At 38.5% G+C, this 25,402-nt stretch overlaps 1 protein-coding gene across 2 annotated transcripts in view; it reads left to right on the forward strand.

Annotated features, from left to right (window-relative positions):
* The window catches only part of LOC149319094 (progesterone-induced-blocking factor 1-like), a 110,438-nt gene that overhangs the window by 32,860 nt on the left and 52,176 nt on the right, over positions 1 to 25,402 (forward strand). For both annotated transcript variants that reach the window (XM_089507964.1, XM_089507965.1), the window contains exon 10: positions 7,024 to 7,122. In XM_089507964.1, coding sequence (XP_089364090.1) covers positions 7,024 to 7,122 — 99 coding nt within the window. The remainder of the gene's footprint in view (positions 1 to 7,023; positions 7,123 to 25,402) is intronic.

Here is a 25,402-nt window from a genome sequence, read left to right on the forward strand (position 1 = left end):
GGCTCAGTATATTTTCCAGTCCCCAAAAAAGGGGGCACTAGGAATTATTGTAACCACAGAGCATCACACTGATTTCCCATTCAAGCAAAGTGATGCTCAAAATTCAGTAAAAAGACTTTTACCATATATTAAGTGAGAAATACCAGATGTCCAACCTGGGCTCACAAAAAGAAGAGACACTAGGCATCATATAGCAAAGATATGTTGGATAATGAAGTGCACCAAACAATTTCAAAAGAAAATCATTGTATGTTGCATAAACTGTAGCAAAGGCTTTGATTGCATAGATCATGGAAAGCTATAGATTGCTTTTAAAGAAATGAGTGTGTCACAACATTGAATTGTTTTGATATTTGATCTGTGCTCAGGACAAGAGGTTACAATTAGGACAGAATATGGAGATATGGAATGCTTTCCAATTAGTAAGGGAGTCAAGTTAAGTTGTACTTTTCATTCTATCTGCTTAACTTGTATGCTGAAAATATCATATGTAAATCAGGATTAGACATTGAAGAAGGAGATGTGAAAACTGAAGGAAGGGACATCAGCACTTTAAGATATGCAGATGACACCATCCTGCTAACAGAAAATAGCAGAGACCTGGAATGATTCAAAGAAAAAAGTGCAAAAGGAGGCTTACAGTTAAACATTAAAAAAACAAAAATAATGGCCACAGATGAACTGCATAACTTTAAAGAAGATGATGAAGACATTGAAATAGTTCAAGATTTTCCATACTTTGGCTCAATCATTAATCAGAATGAAGACTGCAGTCAAAAAATCAGGGGAAGACTGGGACTTGGAAGGGCAGCAATGAACAAATTAAACAAGAGTATGAGGTGTAAAGATATATAATTGAATACTAAAGTTAGAATTGTCCATATAACTGTATTTCCCATTTCTGTGTATCACTGTGAAAGCTGGACACTGAAGAAAGCTACTGTAATAGGAAGGAAATCAACTCATTTGAAATGTGGTACAGGAGAAGAGTTCTGTGGGTATTATAGACTACTGAAAAGACAAATAAGTGGGTTCTGGAGTAAATAAGGCCTGAACTATCCCTGGAGGCCAAGATGACTAAACTTTGGCCATGTCATAAGAAGGCAGAACTCATTAGAAAAGAAATTAATGGCTGGGAAAGTAGAAGACAATAGGAAAAGAGGAAGACCACATTTCAGATGATGGGACTCAATCAAGGAAGTCATGGCCCTGAGTCTACAAGACCAGAGTAGAGCAGTTGAGGATAGGGTGACTTGGAGATCTCTCATTCATAGATTTGCCATGGTTTGAAGTCTGGATGCAACAGAAATTTCTGATTTTACATTTTTTTTTTTGTATTGACTGCTAAAAGATAAAGACCTAATACAGGCAAGAATATATGTAGCCTTTAACTTTATTTCCTTTCTCTTCCTCCTCCTTCTCCTACACTAATCTGCTAAATTGTGCCAACCGCTAATTGTATCACAGAGGTTAACTGAAATCTTTGCTTCCCATGTACTGACTTGTATTATGTTACATAAAACAGCTTTAAGGTCTGTTTGTTTATGGAGCTTTGACAGATGTAAAAATGTTTGCATGCAATATGGCTAAGAACATTGGTCTGGGACCAGTTGGCAGAAATTCTGTTCCTCATCTTGAAATTATGGTTTATTTACTGCCAAATCCTGAATGTCTTTATGATTTAAAAGAACATTTGTGAATAAAAATCTTGAAAACAATGCTTTATTTTTATCCCTATTGGAACAAAAAGGGTGTGGTGATTTAGTGAATCATTCATGCTTCCCCTTATATTTCTGTTTTTACGTGCTTTGTGGTTTATGTCTTTTAATACATTATTTGGAGCCCTCTAGGATCAAACCCATCCATCCCCTGGTAGTTGCCCACCTTCTACACCTTCCTTTTCTTTACAAAATAAACTCAAAATGACTTTTAAAAGATAAAAAAATATATAAAGGGATAAAAACAATTAACTCTGCTAAAATGTCATGCATTAGTACCAAAAGTAGAACAGTTCAGAATAATAGGGAACCAGACACATATTGGAATGATCATATTTTAAGCTCATAACAGACCTCTGAAGTAACTCAGGCTAAGAAATAGTGATTTGTCGAAGGTCTTGAGGTGAACTTCAAGGTTAAGCAGAAGACTGAACTAGCTTCTATCATACAGCACAAATGCATGATACACTATCCCACACCTTGCTTCTTAGAATCATAGAGTTGGAAGAGACCACAAGGGCCATTCAGTCCATCCCCCTGCCATGCAGGAAATCTCAATCAAAGCATCCCCGACAGATGGCCATCCAGCCTCTGTTTGAAGACCGCTAAGGAAGGAGACTCCACTACACTCCGAGGATGGAGTGTGTTCCACTGCCGAACAGCCCTTACTGTCAGGAAGTTCTTCTTAATGTTGAAGTGGAATCTCTTTTCCATTGCTCCAGGGCCTGTTCTCTGGAGCAGCCAAAAATAAGCTTGCTCCCTCCTGAATATGACATTCCTTCAAATAAACAGGGCCATCATATCACCTCTTAACCTTCTTTTCTCCAGGCTAAACATCCCCAGCTCCCTAAGTCGTTCCTCATAGGACATGGTTTCCAGATCCTTCACCATTTTAGTTGCCCTCCTTTGGACACGCTCCAGTTTCTCGATGTCCTTTTTGAATTGTAGTGTCCAGAACTGGACACAGTATTCCAGGTGAGGCTTGACCAAAGCAGAATAGAGTGGCACTATTATTTCTCTTGATCTAGACACTATACTTTTATTGATGCAGCCTAAAATTGCATTGGCCTTTTTAGCTGCTGCATCACACTGTTCACTCATGTTCAACTTGTGATCTACTTGGACTGATGCATCTCTTGGTGTCCAACTATAAAGGCCATTTCCCATCTTCTTCTCTAATCATGCCCCAAGCCCCACGAAGGCAGAGGGAGAGCTTTAAGACATTTGGTAGTAAATTGAACAGTAAGTACAGACTTAAAAACCACATGCAAGTAAGATGAGAACCATCATGTTATAGTTATTAATGTGTTGAAGAGGCGACCCAAGTTCAAATGCCATCTTGGACCTGAAGCTCACTGAATGCTTATGTCAGTCAAACCTCAGACTAACTTGCTCAGAGGGTTGTTACTACCTCATGATGGATTTAGGTTTTGCTATTCTATATCAACTCCACAGTACACTGCTATGCGTACCTGGAGAGGGGTCTGCATTTGCCAAAACATGTCACACGTTGTACAGCCCTATTCTGTTTTCAGAGGTTTATTTTCTAATTTCTTTTAATGATATGTAACAACTTACACCAATCAAAAGCTCATAAGAGAATCAGTGTAACAACATATTAATTTAATTTGGTGGCATTACCTTATGTCCAGTGAAGATAGTTAATATCAGAATATTCTAGGCAAGAGAGCAAGAGAAAGTAAACATTTGAGGGGTGGAGACGAATACAGAGTTTAGGTGCAAATGAATTCAACTGTGTGGTTAGCTTTTTCTCAGTCTGTCTGAGAACATATTTATTTACCACAAATTTTTTTCCCCTCTGATTATTATTTTATAAGGTGACTTATCGCATCAGAGAAAATGGCATTGACATGAAATATTTACCATGTGACATTGATATAGTAAAGTCACCTTGTGAAGAAGTATCTACATCAAAAAGAAATGTGAGAATTAAGCCTAATGTTTTCAAGCTAAAAGCCTTATAGCTAAATGAGTAAAGCTTTTTGATCTAAAAATAGTAGTTCATAATGCAGCATTTACCCTACTGAACAAAAGCAATGAAACTTCAAAGGTGAAGTGCCTGCATGGCTGCCATGAAATGCAGCCTGGTTACCAAAAATTAAAAATCAAATTAGGCAATAGAATACAAATGTAAAATTGGTAAATCTACCACCACTCCATTTTGGAATGAAAAAGTTTTTTCGATGTGACGACAATCAGATTTGGCTGGGTGATATCACTAAGGGAAAAAAAGCTACTATAGTAGAGAGGTCAGTTCTTTCTGTATTGCATCATATTGCTTTGGCTTATATTGTCCACACTTAACTGCACAGTCTGCACTACACTGTTACAGTGCTATTATACCACATTTACTGCTATGGCTGTTTTCTGTGGCATTCTGGGGTTTGAGGCCTCAGAGCTCTCTGGTTGAGAATTCTAATTGCCCTTTCCTAAACTACAAATCCCAGGATTCTACAGGAGTGCTATATCGGTGTATTGTGGTACATCTCACAGTTCAAATCTTTCTAGAGCTGCTGCCATACATTTCTATAAACAGGCTCTGAATGAACAGGACCAGGTAACCATATTGCAAACACTTTTACTCACTTCTGAACCTGGAAATAAATCAGTACAAATAAATGAAAGGAAATCTTTTCCATTGGGCTGTAAAACGTTTATGAAATGTATCCTCATTTCAGCCTGATGGATAAAGATATCTTGGTTTCAATATGTTGTATATATTTGTATTCCTTTAAACAAAATAAACACATATTTAAACAGAACACTCCTCTGTGCCCACTTGTAGGGATATTATGTAGAGACACAGGAGATAACCATGGAGAAAATAAAATTTCCTTAACAGTTTGATAAGAAAGATGACAAATGTTTTCAGTTTACGACTTCCTTTGCAATAATGTTTTGGCCAAATATCTCAGTTCATGCAGTACTGGGACTTTATGAATCTTGACAAGGAGGATGGGTGCTATTAGTTGTTGTTGCTTTCCTCAGGGTCTTAGATCAACAGGTAACACAGCAAGCCTTCAGTTGATAAATGGAGCATGTCTAATTCATGCCTATCTTAGAGATTTAAGATTAAAACTGGTACCTTGAGTTGCCAATCAATATAGAGCAAACAAAATATGTATACAGTAGTATGTTCTTATCATCTTACTCCAGTTGGTATCATGGCAGCAGCATTTTACAGTTTTTTTTGAAAGGCAGCCCCTGGAGGTAACTAGGGTACAAATGGTTGTGATAAAGTCCTCTTTTATCAGGTAAGGTTGTAGCCAGTATACCAGCCAAAGCTAACTTCAAGTTCTCAGGAAAAGATAAGATAGTAGTTTTTATAAAGATGAATAATACATAAGCCGGGAAAAGGTGCTTCTCATACCAACATCACCTGCCCACTTAATGGGACAGCTAAAGAGTTACGCCCAAACTACAACTCTCAGTTTTTAAGGGAAATACCTAACTGTCCCAGGTAGGTAGCACCCCCAAACCCAAATCAGATATTCCACCAATGAAAAATACTTCCATTTTTACTCATTGGCGGGATACAGACGGGCAAAAAGGGGTGTATTCATGATGTCATGAAGGTAGAGCCTTCAGACGGCCCTTACCTGAATGCCGCCATGAACACGCCCCCCGCACGCCCCAAGCGGGAAGAAGCGGCATTAAAAAGGTGCTGCTTTTCTCCGCTTCTTTTCCGTTTGATGCGCAGCTGCGCAGCTCCGTCTGTAAGCTGCTGCACCGGTACGCCAGAATTGCTACGCCGCTAATTTAAGTTGCCCATTTAAAAGCTCCGTGTCTGCTGCATCGCATAATGAGTCGGGGTCCTGGAACATGCGCAGTTTGCAGTCAGGCTTTAATTGCAGCGTCAGCTGCCATGCAGGTGTGGAAGCTGCAGCACATGTTAAGACTCGTAACCCTAACCCTAACCCTAACCCTAACCCTAGAGCAACATGTACGCATGCGCTGCTTGGAAAGTTTGGACTTTAAAGTGAACCCCTACACACATTCCTGTGCCATTTTCACCTAACAATAAAAACCGCTAAAACTGTAAATATTTACATATGTACAAGGGAGGTGATGGGGGATGGCAGGGGGACAGCGGTGGCAGCGGAGACAGCTGTAGCTGTGCATTGCAGATTCAGCAAGAGCGCGGGGACCAAAGGAGAGGCGGCATCCATGATGCTGGTGACACTGGCAAAGTGCAAGTGGACAAGGATGCCAACACCAGCTGATCACCAGCTGGCAGGAGACCACCATTGTTCTTGGGCAGAGCGGGGGAAAAAGTTTTAAAGGGGCTTGGGCACTTTAAATGTGCCCATAGGCTTTCTGCCGCCGCTGCTTAGTGCTGCAGCTGCGCATCTGCCAGCCGGCAAAGGAAAAAAAAAAGCCCCGTTTTTGGCCGCCCGTGAGGAAGCTGCCTCTCTCTTTGCAGCGTCCTCCGAGGCGGCGGTATGGAAACTGCGGGTCAGAAACGGCCCCAGGTGAGGCGTCTTCACTGCCCCCCATGTGGAAGCCCCATCTCCTGAGCCACGCTTCCGGGGCGGGTGGTCTGGAGGCTCCGTATTCAGCAGAATACACCTCCAAGACGTCTTCCCCTGCCCGTTTGTATCCCGCCATTCTTTCCTAATGTTCTTTCTTATCAGCCCACTCCCAACTACCTGTTCTGTCCTCTATTGTTTGCCTTTTTCAGATCTTGGTATTAATATCCTTTGTCTTTTAACATTTTACTGCCCAGCTCTTACACATACTACCTACCAATTTACCATTACTAACAACATATACCTCTTACACTGTCCTTGACTTTAAGTGGCTTTTCTTTCACCTAAGCATGAAAAGTTGTGCTGGCTGACAAAAATATTGTTGGTGTCTTCAAACTAAAAGGAATGTTTGTTAGCATTCTATAATTTCTCACATATTCAAATGGTGACTAGGAAGAACTTAAGAGTAACAGCAGGGTTTTTTAAGCCCATTATTTGAATTGTAGCAGGGAGATGAGTTAAAATGAAAATAAAAATCAATGCAGTATAGTAATTGTAATAAAAATAACAACTATATAGGTATATAGAATTTTTAATAATGAAGTTGACACTCTCCATACCTTGTACGTGGATGGCCTGAAGGTTTAAATAAAGCTCTGGGGAAATGGATGAAGCATGAAAATCAAAATATACACTCAATAAAATTATGCCACAACAGAAATTAATTACAGATAACTTGGATTATAACAGTTTATTTCTGAACACATACTTGAAGGTAAAAATAATGTTTACTCTGTTACATTTTTAACTTTCAGAAATTTAAGAGAAGCAAGAGATAATGCTGTGACTGAAAAAGAAAGAGCTGTGGCAGATGAAAAAGATGCTTTAGGAAAATATGAACATCTTTTGGAACAGTAAGTACTTTTACCTTCCCCCCCCCCCCCCCATATATTTTGAACAGAGAGAAGCTAGACATTTGTACTGATAAAATTAAGGTGGGTTTTTATTTTATTTTTAACTGCCACCACCCTAAATCCAGAACAAATGACAGCTGGTACTACTTGCTTGGAACTCAGAATTACCAGAGTACTTTGGGATTCCGCTTTGTCTTTTCACCACATTTAGCTAGCCTTATTCAGAAATCTGGTAAAATGAAAGGGCCATTAGAAATTGTTAATGCAGTGGAGAACTAATAAACTACTTTACAACAGAAAAAAAATAATTTAAAAAAAACCTTTAAGCCTCCCAATAAATGTTCGTGTTTGCCTAAATCTGCCTTCCTAACCTCAGTACTCTTCAGATCCATTCAACAACATCCTCAGCTGGAGAGTTCTAGTTCACCATATCTGTAGTCTATGGTTGGCAGAAACTATAAAGTAAGAGTTCAGTTAGCAAAGACTAAAAACTCCCCATGGCAATCCATACTGAGTTTAGACCATTCAATTTATTGACAGAATAGACTCTTTTGTATCACAATTGTTAACTGACTCCATAATTGGCCAGAAGCTTCCTTTTTCTTAAGTCTTCAAATTTGTTAACCAGACGGTACATATAGGAAATAGTTCTTAAGTCTATTACAGTGTTCCCGCATCATACGTGGCTTTGCTGAAAGCTGTGCTGGAAGAAGTGGCACCATGCTCTGGAAAGAGTAATGGGGCGTGCGCACGCCAGCACACCACTACTACAAGCACAAGCCCCATTGACTTTTATGGGGCTCAAGCATACGTGGAATTTCCCTTACTTGGGTCCGGAACAGATTCCCCCCCCCCGCCCCCCGTAAGGGAAGGGACCACTGTATATTACTTCTAATGCAGAATGTGCAGTACATTTTTGAAACATTATAATAGCCATGCTATTGAACATATCTTTTTTCTTGAGGAAAAAAAATCACAAGATAATCATAGTTTACCATTAGTTATATTCATATTTGTCATAAGATCTACATGAATTAATTAGAAAATCTCTGAAAACATATAGCAGTTTGTGTTAGTGACTAATATCACTTGGCCCCGGATGTGATCATTAATTTATTTTGAAATTTCATGGAACATATTGAACATCTTTGCTTATATAATTTTTTTTAGAAATAATTTTGTAAGTTTTTTTAAAAATCATGTCTAGGTTTCTGGCTTATTCCTAGAATTTCATTATTGATTTTTTTGTTAAAGTATAGCACTAAGTAATATTAATTATGGATTATATATTAAATGATTAAGGGTTAATATAACCACAGAACTGGATTAAAATGAAATTCACATGTTTTCAAACAATTCCTCTATCCTGCCCCCTAGCTGTTTCTTTGCAATCAATGTTTGATTAAAATAAATGCTTAAATAAGATTTTTACAACTTCAGCTAGTCAGTATGTCCTTGATCATAAAATAGTTGCTGTAGTCATATCATATTTAATAGATCTCTTGTGTATTACATTTGTTTTATTACTGATTTAACCTACTCCTGCCACATTTTTGGTCTTAGGCACACCAATTATATAATTTTATTTAAGATGTAAATACAAGGGAATGAGAGGGAAGCTGGCAAGCAGTGCTTTGGAAACATTTTCCATACAAGTTACATTTACAATTATACTATTCATAAAGCATATCTTTAAAAAAAACATGGGTGTGATTTCTACTTATTGCACATGTTGCATTGGAAAGTTTTTGTTTCTGTTTTTTTCCCTGAGGGATGCACAATCTGTTTGGGGCCCAATGCTTGCCATGAACAGATCCAGAGCCCAAGCTAGACATCAGCTTTCCATTCTCTTTCTTCCTCCTCTTCCATGTCCAGTGAGTGGTATAGACCGCAATCAATAATTTTAGACATCTAGCAAGAGCAAAGAGCTTTTGAAGTGAGGTCAAAGGCTTCATAAAATTAGTTAAAGGGCAAATTTCCCCCCTCTTGTCTCAAAATAAGGTACAAATATTGGGATTTTGTAGGGTTAACTCCTTTTCTAATAATGTTGAACTTACAGTTCCCTTTTCAGAGCTATCACAGAAATCCTCTTTTCACTGAGCTGCCCACCATAGCTAACAATATCCCTCTACTAATCAGTTACTGGCAGCTCAGATCCCTTCTGAATTAAAAAATTATAAAAAATATATTAAAATTAGAGCATCTTGCCTTTACTTCCTTACATTGAACTACATTTGGTCAAGCTACAGGAAAAGAGATTCCACCTAAACATTAGGAGAAACGTCCTGACAGTAAGGGCTGTTTGACAGTGCAACTCCCTCCCTCATAGAGTGGTGGAGTCTCCTTCTTTGGAGGTCCTTAAACAGAGGCTGGATGGCTATCTGTTGAGGGTGCTTTGATTTTGAGTTCCTGCATGGGATGGGGTTGGACTAGATGGCCCTTGCGATCTCTTCCAACTCTGATTCTATTATTCTATGAAATTTTTGCAGTCTAGAGAATAAGGTGAGGAACATCCCTGCGCTCATTCTGTATGTTTGAACATTTTATCTTCAATAGCACTTTCCAATAACATGTACAGAATATACATGACGCTTACTGGCATGCACTTTATAAAACCTATTTTCTTAAAAATTGTGCTACTTTGTTTCCCATACTTTAAAAAGGTGTTACAGAATTTTGTTAGAAGGTCTGAAGTTTCACATTTGAGTTCTTAAACAACATTCAGGTGAATACCACCCAGCCCAGTTTTATCAATTTTTTATTTGTCAGTCAAGATTAAAATATTAATGAAGAATCTGTGACACTGTCATGGGGCTCCTGAGGGTCCCAGTCTTGTCAGCTGGATTAGACATCACCACCATCAGTACTGGGTAGTAACTGAATGAATGCACACTCCTTTGGGGAATGCTCAGACAACACCAACTTTATTGAAAGTACCACGTGTTCCTTACAAACACAAAAGTGTAAAGGAAAATCCAACAACTAGGCCCTGCTGCTTTCATAGGCTCTGAAACTTGTGGTCAAATTCTTCTATGGCCTCTTCTACTTCTCTATTCACTCTCTATCGTATTTTTTCACCACTGGGATTCTGAGCCACATGTCCACCCCCTGCCTCTGGCATCCCACCAATCTCTCTCCTCTTCTACCAGCCTTTGCAGGACCGCCATTACTGGGTCTTCAAATTTTCCGCTGGTTATACTAGGTCTATTCTCCAAAACCCCTTCCATCTTTGGATCTCTTGCTTGCCCTCTGGTGAGGCTTCAGCTTCTCAAGAGTCCTTTCCCCTTCGTCAGTTCAGCTGTCCAGCCTTCTCACCCTTCCCAGCCTCATGCTCCGCTGGATCCTCCTCCTTCCCTCTCGGTATCTGCCATTTGTCTCTTGCTCTCATCCACTCCTTCTGCATTCACCTTGCCCTTTCCATTAATTCTTTCCTTTTCCTTGCTTTGTGGTTCCCCTCCTCTTCTAGCCTCTGACAACTTTTCCTCCCCTTTGCTTCCCTCCTTTCTCTCCCCTGACACTTTCTCTTTCTCTTCTCCCCTCACTGGAATAGCTCTCATGGCTTTCACCCGACAGTTTGAGGATCACTGATATAAAGAGATACAGTCTTTCAGATAGTCTGGACCATATAGTTCTTCAGACTCCCTTTTAAAAAAGCCATTCAGGCATAAGTATCTGCCCTACAACATTCACAGTGAAAACAAGCAAAAAAAAAATCCTTATTCTTCTTTAGCACAACCTATAACTAGCTAATTTCCTACTTCAAATCTATTTTAATGGTTTCATCTAAAATAATTTCTCTTTTATCAATATGCTGCTTAAATCCATTTTTTTAAAAAAAACATCCCTTACTGCCTGCTTGCATTCTTTGTTCATGTTTGTGTACCTCTTTACTCACTGAATGGCATGGAGGAGCGATCCTCTTGGGTTATTCCCTGCGTGCCAGCTGACAATTCAGGAGTCCAAAGTCTATTTTTTGTTACAATTGTTGACTCCTCTCTCTTCCATTACAATTTTTTTATTTTGTTGCCTTGCCGGATAGACAAGTAGAATTTTCTGAAGGAAGCCTTCTTGTCTCTCATACCTTTCTTCTTTCTCTCAAGCTTTTGATCAGTTGTACCTTCAGTGTGCTGTTTACAGTATATTGTAACTGAACATCTGTTGTCATTTTAAATCACTCACCTGTTTATGGAAAGATTTGATTCTCTTGATTTTATTTTCCCTTCCACTTTCTTTTACCAATACTCTTGCTAGTTAGAATTTTCTTTTTTTAGAGTAAAGTCTGAATATGCTGGACTGCCTCAGCAGTTGTCTACTTTGTATTGCATTATGGTCACTGTTTCCAGCTATTTGAAGTTTGTATGACCTGGTTCAGGGTGGGAGTTACATTCAAATCAATAAATGACATTTATTTTTATAACTGCATACTTTTATTAGAACTCATCACAAAGGCAAAAGGTTGGTTATGATTAACAGTCCTAGTTACTAATTATTGTATTACCATAATCTTAATCTTTCAAACATATTTGGTCATACGCAATATAAGGAATGTTGCCTGACTTGACTAGCCATTAAGAAATACATCTGGTAAACTATGTAATGAAGAGCCTGACCATCATCTAATTTTCTAGTCAAGTACAATTGTTGTAATTTTATACTTATTAGTGACTGGAAATTGGATCATTTTATTCTAACACTGCTTTATAAAATTAAAACTACCTTAATACTGTGTATACCATAGTAATTCTGAATATTTTAAAATGCAAACAAGGTTTTAATTTTCCACTGCTTCAATCACATAGTCTGCATTTTTCTCTGTATAGAGCAAGTACTAGCTTACATTAACCTGTTTGCTATGTGCTTATGCAATTGCAAAAATTGTTGCCTAAGGTGAATCACAAGTGCCAGGTAAGAAGAAACTGTGTTGATGGCCATGTAAGGCAAATTCTAACTAAGAAAAAAACCTTCCCAAACTAAGTCTTGAATAGGAAAAATATTAACTTAAAACAGTGCTTAACATTGTTTCCAAAGTCAATCATAAAGTTATGAGGGACCTCAAGAATGGTATTTTATGTATCACAGTAGGTTGCAGATGGAAGGAGGAAATCTGTAGAAATCGTGAGATCTTTCTTCCTTTGCATGAGCAGAACTACCTTTCTGCTTATGCTATTGTCTGTATCCAAGTTGTTAACCACTTTATGAGTGATCTGGCTCCATAACATGGTTGGCACATCTAGCAGTAAGAATGTTCTGGTTTTGTAGTGTGTCTGCCCAGCCATAGCTTCCAATATAAATATGTGTACTTCATCTACATGCATAGACACAGTCAAAAAGAAAGGCACAGAATATATTTCTTACAACTTGAAAATATTTTTTGTTATCACTTTGTCATACAGTAATGGTCATCATCATCATCATTATCACCACTTCAGTTTATAGCCTTTCCTTTTATACACCCAGTTCACAGCTCAAGAGCAGTACAAAAGCAGGAATATATATATATATATATATATATATATATATATATATGAATACATCATTGCAACGCACTGAGCAAGAATTTATTTACCCAATATTAACATCATTGTTTTTTTTAAATAATTTTAGCCCTTATTTCTAAATAGGTAGTATCCGTCATTAAAGGACATTATCAACTGATATTGGTAATTATTATTATTATTTGTAAACCGGAGCCAAATAGACCAAAATCTTTCCACTGCAGTCAGTCATGAACAAATACAGCCAGTTTACCAAAAGTGACAACTGCAGGAAACAGCAGCCAAATCTCTCATAACTTGCTCAGGAGATCTATTCCATGCTTCACTCTCTCAATCTGGGGTAGTCTGAGCTGCAGAGAATGGAGGGGTTGGTCTCTACTCCATGTTCTGCATGCTCCTCCTGCTCCTGGTGATAAGATCACTGGGACAGCCTACCTTAGGGCAGAACTTGGACTAGCTAGTATTTGTTTGTGAATTGGTCTAATTTTAAGGCTACAGGGGAAAAAATCCATACACTTAAAAATAATACTGTGCCTGCCATCACACATTTTTCCTGTCTATGGAGTAGCAACCTCTGACTTAGTCTTGATTCCCCATAATTGCTAGAGACTGGAACAGCATCAGAAACATATATATTACAGATTGAGTACCCCTCATCCAGAATTCTGAAATCGTCCACATGGTGGCTTAGTGACATCTTTACTTTCTGATGGTTCAGTGTACCCAAACTTTGTTTCATGCACAAAATTATTTAAAAATATTATATATAAAGTTGCCTTCAGGCTATGTATATAAGATGTATACAAAAAATAAATGAATTTCATGTTTAGACTTGGATCCCATCTCCAAGATATTTCATTAAGTGTATGCAAATATTCCAAAATCTGAACAAATCTGATATCCAAAATACTGCTGGTCCCAAGCATTTCAGATAAGGGATACTAAACTGTTGGTAGACTGAACCTGTTTCCCCCTCTCCTTTGGCTTCAAGAATCTTGTTTGGATGACGATTGTCTCCACAAAGAACCCTGTCCCTGCCTCCCTATGTGGGCTCTCCGCCTTGTCCACTAAAGAAACTAGCTGGAAAAATGTTCCCTCCAAGTATTTAAGTTCACTTGTAGACAAGCATGAAAACTGTCTTCAGTGACTTAACTATCTCACCATCACAGACTCAAGGACATGATCCTGACATTTAGAACTCTAAAATTATTAAATCGAGATAAGTGGGGATAATTTTAAAAAGGGAAGTATGTTTATTTAAATGCCCATCCACTTTTAAATTATGATTGGCAAGTTGCTTTTGAGGAGGAGATTAATTTTGTGTAACCATTTAGGAAGAAAGACAGCCTTAAACAAGTGAAATTAATGAAACATTACGGCAAATGAAAAGGACTGTAAGCTGGCCTCAGTCTAGACAGGAGATGAATGGCTCTGGAGAGAAAGATAAACCACTACTGAAAAAGAACTCTCCCTAATTTCCTCCTTTGAGCTCTGTTTAGGCACCTGGGAAAAGATCTCAAATGCAAATATTTGGCAGTAAAAACAATTATAGAACCATAGAGTTGGAAGAGACCACAAGAGCCATCCAGTCCAACCCCTGCCATGCAGGAACTCACAATCAAAGCACCCCCAACAGATGGCCAACCAGCCTCTGTTTAAAGGCCTGCAAAGAAGAGACTCCATCGTTCTCTGAGGTGGCATGTTCCACTCTCAAACAGCTCTTACTATCAGGAAGTTCTTCTTCATGTTGAGGTAGAATCTCTTTTCCTCTAGTTTGAACCCATTGTTTCATGTCCTAGTTTGTGGAGCAGCAGAAAGCAAGCTTGCTCCATCATCAATATTACACCCCTTCAAATATTTAAATAGGGCTATCATTTCACCTCTTAACTTTCTCTTCTCCAGTCTAAATATACCCAGCACCCTAAGTCTATCCTCATAGCGCATGATTTCCAGACCCTTCACCATTTTTGTCACCCTCTTCTCGATATGTCAACATCCTTTTGGAATTGTGGTGCCAAGAACTGGACACAGTATTGCAGGTGAGGCCTGAAAAAAGCAGAATAGAGTGGCACTATTACTTCTTTTGATCTAGACATGATACATCTATTGATGCAGCCTAGAATCGCATTGGCTTTTTTAGCTGCCGCATCACACTGTAGACTCATGTTCAACTTGTGGTCTACTAGATGCCTTTCATATATAGTCTTGTTAATCCAGGTGTTCCTTTTTCTTTATCTGTACCTTACATTTCTCCCTGTTGAAATTCATTTTGTTAATTTTGGCCCAGCTTTCTAATCTATTGTCATTTTGAATTTTTATCATCTCTTCTGGGGTATTAGCTACTCCTAATTTGGTGTCATCTGCAAATTTGATAAGCATGTCCTCTATTCTTTCATCCAAGATATTGAAAAAGATGTCGAATAGCACTGGGCCCAGGACATAACCCTGTGGCACCCTACTGGTCACTTCTCTTCAAGATGAAGAGGAGCCATTGCTGAGTACTTTTTGGGTTTGGCCAGTCCAATCAAATACAAATCCACATAACAGTTGAACAATCTAATCGCATTTTACTAGCTTGTTTGCTAGAATAAGTTTTTCTTTATATAATATCTTTACACTAGTAATGATATTAGAAATTACCTTTGTCGAGTAAGGATTTCAGAGCCAAAACCCAGGCCCTGATAATGTTACTAAGCATCAAGAAGCATTGACAGTTGTTCAAAGCATGTTATTGAAGTAAAAACCATGAGGTCTAACAAATGAAAAGAGATTTCTCTGGTTTGCAGATACATTTGCCAGGCTCTACAATAAACAGAAAATAAAACTTCCCCAAGAATTCGTTTTGACAATGCATTGGAGTCCTCCAAGTCAGAAAGAACAAAAATCCAAACTCGGATTTGAATTGTGCTAAACGTATCAGGCTAGCTTTTGAAATTGCTAAACTTCTTCATCAGACAAATATAATTTTAAAAATATGCAGGGAAAGGACACTGATGAGATTAGAGACATTTTGCTTTGAGGTGGTATAGACGAAGGGTCTGTGTAAACTTATAGGTCACACACACCATGGCCATGAACTGATCAAGTAGGGACAAAAGCAGTAAAAGGAAATCAATAATGTTTTGTTTCTGAAGACTCTCTGAAGACATGAAACACCTCTTATGACATCTCATGCTAAAATGTATTCCTCAGTCCTGTGGGCCAGGCTGTAAGATCTGGGAACTTAACAGAAAGTAATCAATGTCAAATATTGATTAATGCTTCCTAATTCTGCCTTTGTTGTTAAAACTAACACTTCCCTGGTCATTGCAGAGAATACATCCAGTACTTTGGTTATCACATGCCATCCAGAATGAGACAAGTCTCACATGTGTTCTTATTGAGGACCCTGTGCTTTGTCCCATCATGTCCCCCCCCCCCCTTTTTTTTTTTTTTGCCCACATTGGAGCTTTTCAAAAAATGCCCTTTATTTCCTAACTTTCTTCTCCTCTGACTTCTTTACAACGACTTGATTTATGCTTTTTCTTTATGACAGTCTCATCAGGGCAAAAAACAAAAGAAAAAGGGGGAAATAATTTCACTAGAGGGACCCAATGTGGGTTTGAGTGTTGGATTAGGACTATGGGAAGCCAGGGTTTGAATTGCCACTTAGCCATGAGAACTCACTGCATGACCTTGGGCAAGTCATGCTCTCTCAGCCTTAGGCAATTGCAAACTTCCTCCTCTTGCCAAGAAAATTCTATGGCCAAGTGCAGTGATGGTACTAAATAAATAAATAATAGGGCTTCCATAAACAAGTATTGATGTGAAAGCAAACTGCAATAACAACATTTTGCTAGAGGAAGAGATTTTCACTGTGCTTCCTATACAAACAGTCACAAACCCTCTGTGACACAACCACTTGTTTCAACATCTATTCTACAGAGACTTCAACTGCAAGTGAATCAGATAGTGAAGACATGACTTCAGTGTGCTTATCAGAAGTGTAGGAGCACAATAAACTCACTTTGTCTTCCTCACTTAATATTAAACTGCTTTCTAGAGAAAAAGCAGAGGGAGAGGAGGTAGTAACAGTAGCAGTAGTAACAGTAGTACAGTCAGCCCTTTGTGTCCACAGATTCTCTTTGCACAGATTCAACTATCCACAACTTGAGAATATTTTTGGAAAAGATTACAAAAAAGTAGCTTAGTTAAATAGAAGAGTTAAATAGAAGGATGGGAAAGGAGGGAGGAGGAGAAGTAAGAGAGAGGGGGGAGGAACTAGAAGTTTAAAGGGGGTGGAAGAAGTGGAGAAGAAGAGGTGAAAGAGAAGAAGAAATAAAGAAAGCCTCAAAATACTGAAAAGTCAAGAAGAATACACAGTAGTGGAAAAAATAGCTTCAGGTTTGAGAAACAGAATAAGAATGCATGAACTGCAACCATCCCAGGGTAGAAGAGGATCTATAGAAGATAGAACTCTGCAATATATGGAGGAACTGAGAGAGTTCAGAAAGGAGATTCAAACCCAATTAGAAGACATGAACAATAAATTTAATATGATTCATAATATATTGGTGCAAGTTAAGAAAGAAGTGAAAGAGAATAAAGAAGATATCCATTAAAAAAGAAAAATGAAGAACTAAATATGGAAATAAAAAGGCTACGGGGTCAGATGGCTTTGTCAGAGCAACAGGAGAAAGAATCCTGGATTCGTATTTGAAGAATGCAAGAGCAAACAAATGAAGATATAAGGAAAAAAATAATAGTGTATTGGCAAGAAGTTTTGAATGAGAAGAGGAACAGATAGATGAACAGTTGCACCGTGTCTATAGGATGAACTCGTCTTACACCAGGAAAAAAAAATCTTTCAAGAGATACAATTATATAGTGTGCAAGGGAAACTGTAAGAGACTATGAGGCTGTACAGATCAGTGTTATACGCTGTCCTTGGGGCAACGCACGCCCTGATGCCACTGTTATGCCATGTGCCTGACTGCATGGCAAGCGGCATCATGGCACTCCTTGGTGCTGCGTTCAGATGATACAATGCCAAAAGGAGTGCCAGAAAGTGCTGCTCCCGTGGCGAAGGCACTTTTTCCCCAGTGTGAAAAGGAGCGGCATTTTGCCATTCTTTTTAGTGTCGGGGAAAGGCCAAATCAGGGCCGTGGCATGTAGTTGCCGCAGCCCCAATCTGGTGCTGAAAAGGGCAGCAGCAGGCTGCTCTAAAGGGACGGTCTGTTTAGCCCCTATATTTTGGAAATTCATTATAATAAAGGCATCTGGGCTGATAGAAAACAGTGGATATTAATGAAGCAAATTCCAACAAAAATGTAAGATGCAGAAAAGACTATAATTTCCTGGTGGAAATTCTAAAAGGAGAGAAAATTATCTTCAGCTGGATGGAGCAGAAGGGGTGAACTTTATATAAAAAGGAAAGATATAAAATTGACTCAGTTAGAAAAAGCTAAAGAATTTATAGAAAAAAATAAAAAATACTTTGTAATGGCTTGAAGAAAATGACAAATTGAGAAGGGGGGGAGACTGAAAAAAGGGGAGGGGCTGGTGAAACAGGATTTGTTTTGAAATAAATAATGGCAGAAATTAATTGATCCAGCTGTGTAAGTGTCTAGGATCTTGCCATCAGTCTGACAGTCAGTACCAAGTGTTCCTATGTGCCACAAGACAACTTGGCATTCTACAGACATCACCAACCTAAGTAGTTATTAAGTGCTTACCCATCCCCACTGGAAAGATATATTTCAGGTGAGGGCCAGGGTATACCTCTTTAATTACACATCTTATAATTCCTTGACTGGAACTATGTGAGGTTCAGTGTTAGAGAACAACAAAGGGGGTTGTGACCTCACAAGGAACACAGACATGTTGGATCTCAGAGAAAGTATATTTTTTATTGCTAATGAAATTCAAATTTTATCTCCTGGATTCTAGTTTCCAGTGCCACATGGCCAGAAGGAAGAGCGGCCTGCCTGCATAAATATCGCACCACTTTTTCCAAGTTGTCATATATATTACTTTTACAAAGCTTTGCCACTAAGATACACACAATGTATTAAGACCATACTTTGGCTGGAATCCTTCGGAAGAACTTGTTGTTATTAACTGCCTTCAAGTTGATCTCAACTCGTGGTAACCCTGTGGATAAGACATTGCTAAGACCCCCTGTCCTCCACTGCTCTGTTTAGGTCCTGCAGATTCAGGTCCATGACCACTCTGATTGAGTCCAGCCACCTGGCAGGCAGTCTTTCTTTCTACTGCCGTCTGTCTTTCCTAGCATTATTGTCTTTTCTAATGAGTCATGCCTTCTCATGATGTGGTTAAAGTATTACAGCCTCGGTTTCATCATCTTGGCTTCCAGGGAGACTTGAGCTATTTTCGGATCCATTTGTGTGGCTGTTTGGCCATCCGTAGTATCCTCAGTACTCTTCTTCAGCACCACATTCTAAATGAGCTGATTTTCCTCCTGTCTTGCTGCTTCACTGTCCAACTTTCACTTCCATACATAGTGATGGAAAATACAACGGCTTGGATGATTCTAACTTTAATGCTCAGTTGTATATCTTTACACTTTAAGATCTTGTCTAGTTCTTTTATTGCTGCCCTTCCCATTCCTAGTCATCTTCTGATTTTTTACTGCAGTCTCTGTTCTAATCAATATTTGATCCAAGGTATGACTATTTTGTTTTCCTCATTGTCTAAGTGAATTTATGTAGATCCTACATGGTCATTATTTTTGTTTTCCTTATGTTCAGCAGTAAGCTTCCCTTTGCACTTTCTTCTTTAACTTTTGATAGTAATTGTTCCAAATCTCTGATACTTTATGTTAGTAGTATGGTGTCATCCGCATATCAGATTGTTGATGTTCCTTCCGCCTATCTTCACTCCTCCTCCTTCCGAGTGTAAACATGCTCTTTGTATGATATTTTCTATGCACAAGTTGAACAGATAGTTCTGATAGAATGCATCTTTGCTTGACCCCATTTCCAATTGGGAACCATTCTGTTTCTCCATATTCTGTTCTAACAGTCACCTTTTGTCCTAAGTACAGATTCCTCATCAGGACTATCAGATGTAGTGGCATTCCCATTTCTTTAAGAACATTCCATAGCTTTTTGTGATATGTGCAGTCAAAGACTTTGCTATAGTCTACACTAGTGTAAAAGCAGTTGTGTAAGCAGTTGCATTTTCTCATAGTTTGTTAGTGTTAGGACTCTCTCATTCTTGACTTGGTAGCTGAGGTGGTGTACACGGACCACAGAGCCCATCGCACAATGAGTTGAACAGCTACGTTGACATATATCATGTGTATAATAAAGTCTATACTATGCTAAAAGTGTATACGGTCTTGGTCTTCGTGCTTAACTAGTAAAGATTGAAAAATTTCATAAGCATGAATTGTTTGCTAATGGAAAGTCTCATGATCACTGAAGTAGTCTACATTCGTGTCAGGGACAGAAATATTTGTCAGTTTACAAAGATTGTTTGCAAGTTTTAGAATTTAGATTCTAAATTCACACACACACCCCTCCAAAATACCTTGTTTCATCAAGAATAGCTTGATAATTGATTATGCCAGAGAAGTAAACTAGAGGGATTATGACAAATCTGCATGGCCAGGACCAGTGATATTTATTTCAGATCAGCCATCAATGCAGAAAGGGAGGTCAGATTGTTTGTTGTCCTACCAGGCCCTGGATTAGGGTGCGTGCATTTTAAATAATTCTGCACAAAAGGCAAAGAGTGTTTGTAATCTGGGATAATTTTTGAGTGCTGTAATTGTTATTGATTGCTCTTCTGAAGGAAAAAAAACATTGTTGGCATTTGAAATGTTCTATTTCCATTTTAAAATGTCCATTTCAGCATGCACAGATGGCCATTTCATAACTTAATAACATTTACAACTACAGAAAGAGTCATGGTTATTCCCTGCCCAACTGTAGAGAAACAAAGATGATTGATACAGACATTAAATCTTGTGATGTGAAATTTTGCAGGACCTGTGAATATTCCATGATTTTAAAATGGCTAAAATACAGGCTGTTGTCCTGTCTAAAATACTATTAAAATATTGTGTGCCTGGTACTTCAGTTTTTTCCAGAATAACAAATAGTATTCAAAAGAAGACTAACAATATTCACTTGACTTCCTGAGGTTTTTACAACTGAAAGAAACTCTTTATAGTGAATGGCATTACAATCCAAAACTAATTTATGTATTACTGATTTAAAAGGCAATATTGGTGATCAGTTTTTAGAGTTATAATATAGACTTGTTTTTAACTGATTGGAACGTTTAAAACTTAAAGTACTGTGAAATAATTTCCCACATTTTCTTTCCTTGTTCTTGGCTGTTAGCTGGTTCCCTGTTCACTCTTGGATTTGTGATTTGCTGTAGAATACATGTGGCATTAAAATGGATTTTTAAAAAGTGAATTGTGAAACATTTCCATTGATAGAAAATTGCTCACCATGAGGATTGGTTCTCTTAGGAAAAAGTTTCATTGTTCTATTTTATTCTATATGACGCAGTTTTGAAGCAAATCCAACTGTTTTCAGTAGAACTTGATTCAAAACAATTTTAAACTTCAGCTAGCTATATTTGGCTAAATTCATTGTTAACACCCAGAGCAGACCCATGTAAACTCAAGAGGACTTGTCAGTTGCCCTATCATTAATTTCAGTGAGTTTGTCCTGAGTGGAACTAATACACACTTTAACCTATTGCTTATATTCTGAGTGCTTAACATTGCTAACTTCAAGCCAAGCCATGAAACATATTTTTATGGTTTGTGTAGTAATTCATATTATACAAGCTCAAGCATTCCATGAATCCCTCTAAGGTGTGGAACAGACTGCCACAAAGGGACAGCTTGAAGCCGCTTCTGAAAAAACCGGACTGGCGCCACGGCAGTCACACACTACAGTACAATCTGTCTTTTTGCTGACCCAAAAAGAAGTGGCAAATTGTTGCTCCTTTTTGCACGGGAAAAAAGCCGGCTTTTCCTGCCCCGCCATGGCTTTACGGTGCTCCGCTGGCATACGGTGTCTAAACACCACGCTGCTGGAGTGCCCAATAGCTGGCTGTTGTACGGGCAGCCAGGCGGCATGAAGCCAGCTTCTAGACATCATGGGGGTCATGCATACGTCATGCTACCAAGCTGGCTGGAAGCAGGCTTTTCATACCAATCTGTACCAGCCCTAGGTGAGGTCAGTCCTTCTACAGCAGTGGTCTCCAAACTGTGCTCCTTAAGGAATTTTGGAGTTCAGGTCCCAGAATCCCAGACTGTTGGCCAACATGACTGAGGCTTTTGGGAGCTGAAGTCCAAAATCTCATAAAGGGCACAGTTTGGGGACCATGGTTCTACTATATCAGGTGTACGAAGATCATATTTCTAGCAGTGTCACTTTACTTTTATTATATAGTATCAATTTTAGTAAATTTCTAAACATTTCCTTCCATGGAACTGGGAATGGCATACATTTTCCCTCATTTTTTTCACCCTCATCCCTCCATTTTTGTCCACTGCACTGGATTTTCCCATAGTTGTTTGTGGCAGGTGTGTATTTATGTTGAAAAAAGTAATGATGTATATTCAGTCAGGGACATTACTGGAAGAAATGCTAAATTTGGCAGTCCTCCAAGTCCAGTGTAGTCACCAATCCTCCAAGAGTGTTTCCAACTGCAGCCTCTAAACTTTTTTCCTTTAGAGCCAGGTGAGAAACTTTGAAGCAAATAGGACAGCCTACCAGGAATTAATAGCTAGTATTCTTATGTAAAAATGAAAACTTCACATTCATTTTTGAGGTTTCTATCATGTTACTACTTTATCAAACATGTTCCACTTATCTTGAAAAAACATTGATCAGTTATTTCAGAAACGTTCCTGGCTCTCACTGATTTGATCCTAAAGGCAATTCAGAAAAATGCAGAATGACAGGTTTTGCAAATTTTCAAACAGTTTTGAAAGCAAACAAAACAAAAAATTAACCATAAAATTTTGTTTTGTAATGCCATCCTAGTACTGTGTATAAAAACATCAGGGAAAACAGATATGTGTTCCAGAATTATTTTTTAAAAATGATGTTTATTGGAGCGGAAGTACCATGAATTACTGCCAATGAAGTGTGAGTATGTTTCTCCCACTTGTAAATGAGCTCTTATTTCTCCTGCCACAGTGATTCATCTTATACATGTTTTAGTTTAAGTCTGAAAACATTTTAAACTTTGGCAGAATGCTATATGTGAATGTTGCACCCTGTTTTAGAAACTGAAAAACTTATGGTCTGCCGCAGGAATAACTGGCATCTGTTGCTGTTAACTCTTTCCAATTTATAGCAATCGTAAGAATATTAAAAGGATTATATATTTCTTGTGTGTTATCTGTACAAGACCTAATACAATGAATAATTTATTATATGATCTGTGGCTGCTGGGCACTGTTAACTCACAGAAAAGAATTAAAGGATTTGTATTTATTGAACTCTCAGGCACACATTAAATAATTGTACTTTCAGAATTAATGGGTAGAGGCAACATAAACAGGAAACCTAGGAATATATAAGTACAGTAGGCCCTCCATATTAGCGGAGTAGCCATCTGCTGATGGGATCATCTACAGATGGCCCCTTCTCATTGCTGTCAGTGGAAGTGCATGCCCACACCTGCACCAACATGGTGACACACACATTAGCATCCATTGATGGGGGGGGGGGGTGTGTCCAGAATTGAACTCCCACAGATACAAAGGGCTGACTGTATAGAAAATACTTTTGTTTAAAAACATTTTTAGAAGAGTTGCTACCAAGAGACTGAATTTCACATGAGATGAGTTTTATTATCTTTATTGTTTTATGTAATCTTTTTGGTTGTTTATATTCAGTAGCTTCTCAGTTAACTCATCAGTTGTGGGTTCTGTTTTATAATAATGCTAGTAGGCTACAGTTGACCAGTTGAAAGCTTAAAATGATATGCTCAGTGGTTTACATACATACATACATACATACATATATATATATACACACTAATATATACAGTGGACCCTTGTTATACACTGGGGTTTGATTCCAAGATCCCTCCGTATAACAAAATCAGTGGATGCTCAATTCCCATTAAATATAATGACACAGTATAAAATGGTGTGTGTCCCCTATAAAACAGTTTGATATTTGAAATTTATACTTTTTTGGAACATTTTCAAACCGTGGATGCTTGAATACGTGTATAAAAATCCATGTATAAGAAGGGCCAACTGTAGTTTAGTTTCTTTTACTGATGATTCTTTTATATGTCATTCTGTTAGAAACATCATTACATTATAATAGTTTTTTTTATGTTATAAACCAGTATTTGAATGTATTAGAATATAGCTTTCTGTTGTATTCATCACAGTAGGGTGGAATTCCCCCCCCCCCCAACTAAAATGGTTCTAGATCCTAACATTAACATGGTTCATTTAATGAAGTTGCTTGTATATCTGCTTCAACTGTGGTTTCTTTGAAACTTCATTACACCAGGAAATGGCTTGGTGTATTAAACAGGTTCATGACTTTCTATCCAAGATCTATCAGAACTGTTCCTCATGAACCACAGATACACATTTTTGAAAAGCAGTGCCCCTCTTCCCACTCCTTGCCAGATTGTGATGACAAATTGAGATATGCTTGTCGTTGAATTTATACAGATGTGTATGTAAATTCAGCTGTGTACTATATAGATTGGAAGACTTTTCCCAGACAAATGTTGATCAGAATTGGGGGTTTGGGGACTTTTTTGGAACAACCTTTTTGGTCTACAAATCTCAGAATTTTCCCAGCAGGTATAAGAAGAATCTCTCAGTCACTGTGGCCATACTGGCTAGGAGATTCAGGTAGTTATCCCAAACTCTGATGTTGATAACTCCTTGCAGTCTTTGAGCTTTCACTTGCTGTGCTGTTGATATGGAGTAGTCTGGATGTCATTGTCAGTACAGCACTTCATTCTGGGAATTCAAGAACTTTCCCAAAGGACAAAGAAGGCTACCACATCCTGCCTATTAGAAAAATAATGTAGTGATCAGTGGCAGCAAGTCTGTCAGTAGTTTCCTGTCCCAGAGTGACATTCTCTTTCATTTGAAACTGGACCCTGTTATATTCAATAACCATCAACTTTCTGGTGCTCTGGGGCCTATTCATACTACACAATTATAGAACTGATAATAATAAAGACCAGCAACATCTTGGACTGCCTGAAGGATGAGACTTCTCCCTCCTTTAACTGTATTTTTATTGTATTAACGATTTTACTGTACACCGCTATGATCATCGCGGAATAGCGGTCTATAAATAAAACATATTATTATTATTATTATTATTAACTTTAAGTGCCATGGTAGCATCCTATGGATTTGTACAATGGGCCCTTTGTATCCATGGGGGATCCGTTCCGGGGACCCCACAGATACCAATATCCATGAATGCTCAAGTCCTATTGTCCTTAATGCCGGTGTGGCCATGGGACAAAAGGAAGCATGGGACAAAAGTCCCTCATGTGCACCACTCCTTTCCTCCACTTTCCTTCCTTCCTTCCCCCCTTCCGTTCCTTCCTTTCTTACCTTCTTCCTTCTTTCTTCTTTGCTCCAGTGCTGGCTCCCTCAGACCAGCGGGCCTCCGAATCAAGTCCCAGAGCCCCATTGGCGTGTGGGAGCCATGCCAGTGCTGGAGTTTTTGAGTTTTATTGCCCAGAGGCTTCCTCCCTGGTGCTAGGCCTGGGAATGGGGCTGCTAAACACAAGTCCCAGCCCCAAACCCAGCT

This window comes from Sceloporus occidentalis, unplaced genomic scaffold (assembly GCF_023333645.1).
Source record: "Sceloporus occidentalis isolate IW3139 unplaced genomic scaffold, rSceOcc1.0.p SCAF_2, whole genome shotgun sequence".
NCBI classification, from domain to species: domain Eukaryota; kingdom Metazoa; phylum Chordata; class Lepidosauria; order Squamata; family Phrynosomatidae; genus Sceloporus; species Sceloporus occidentalis.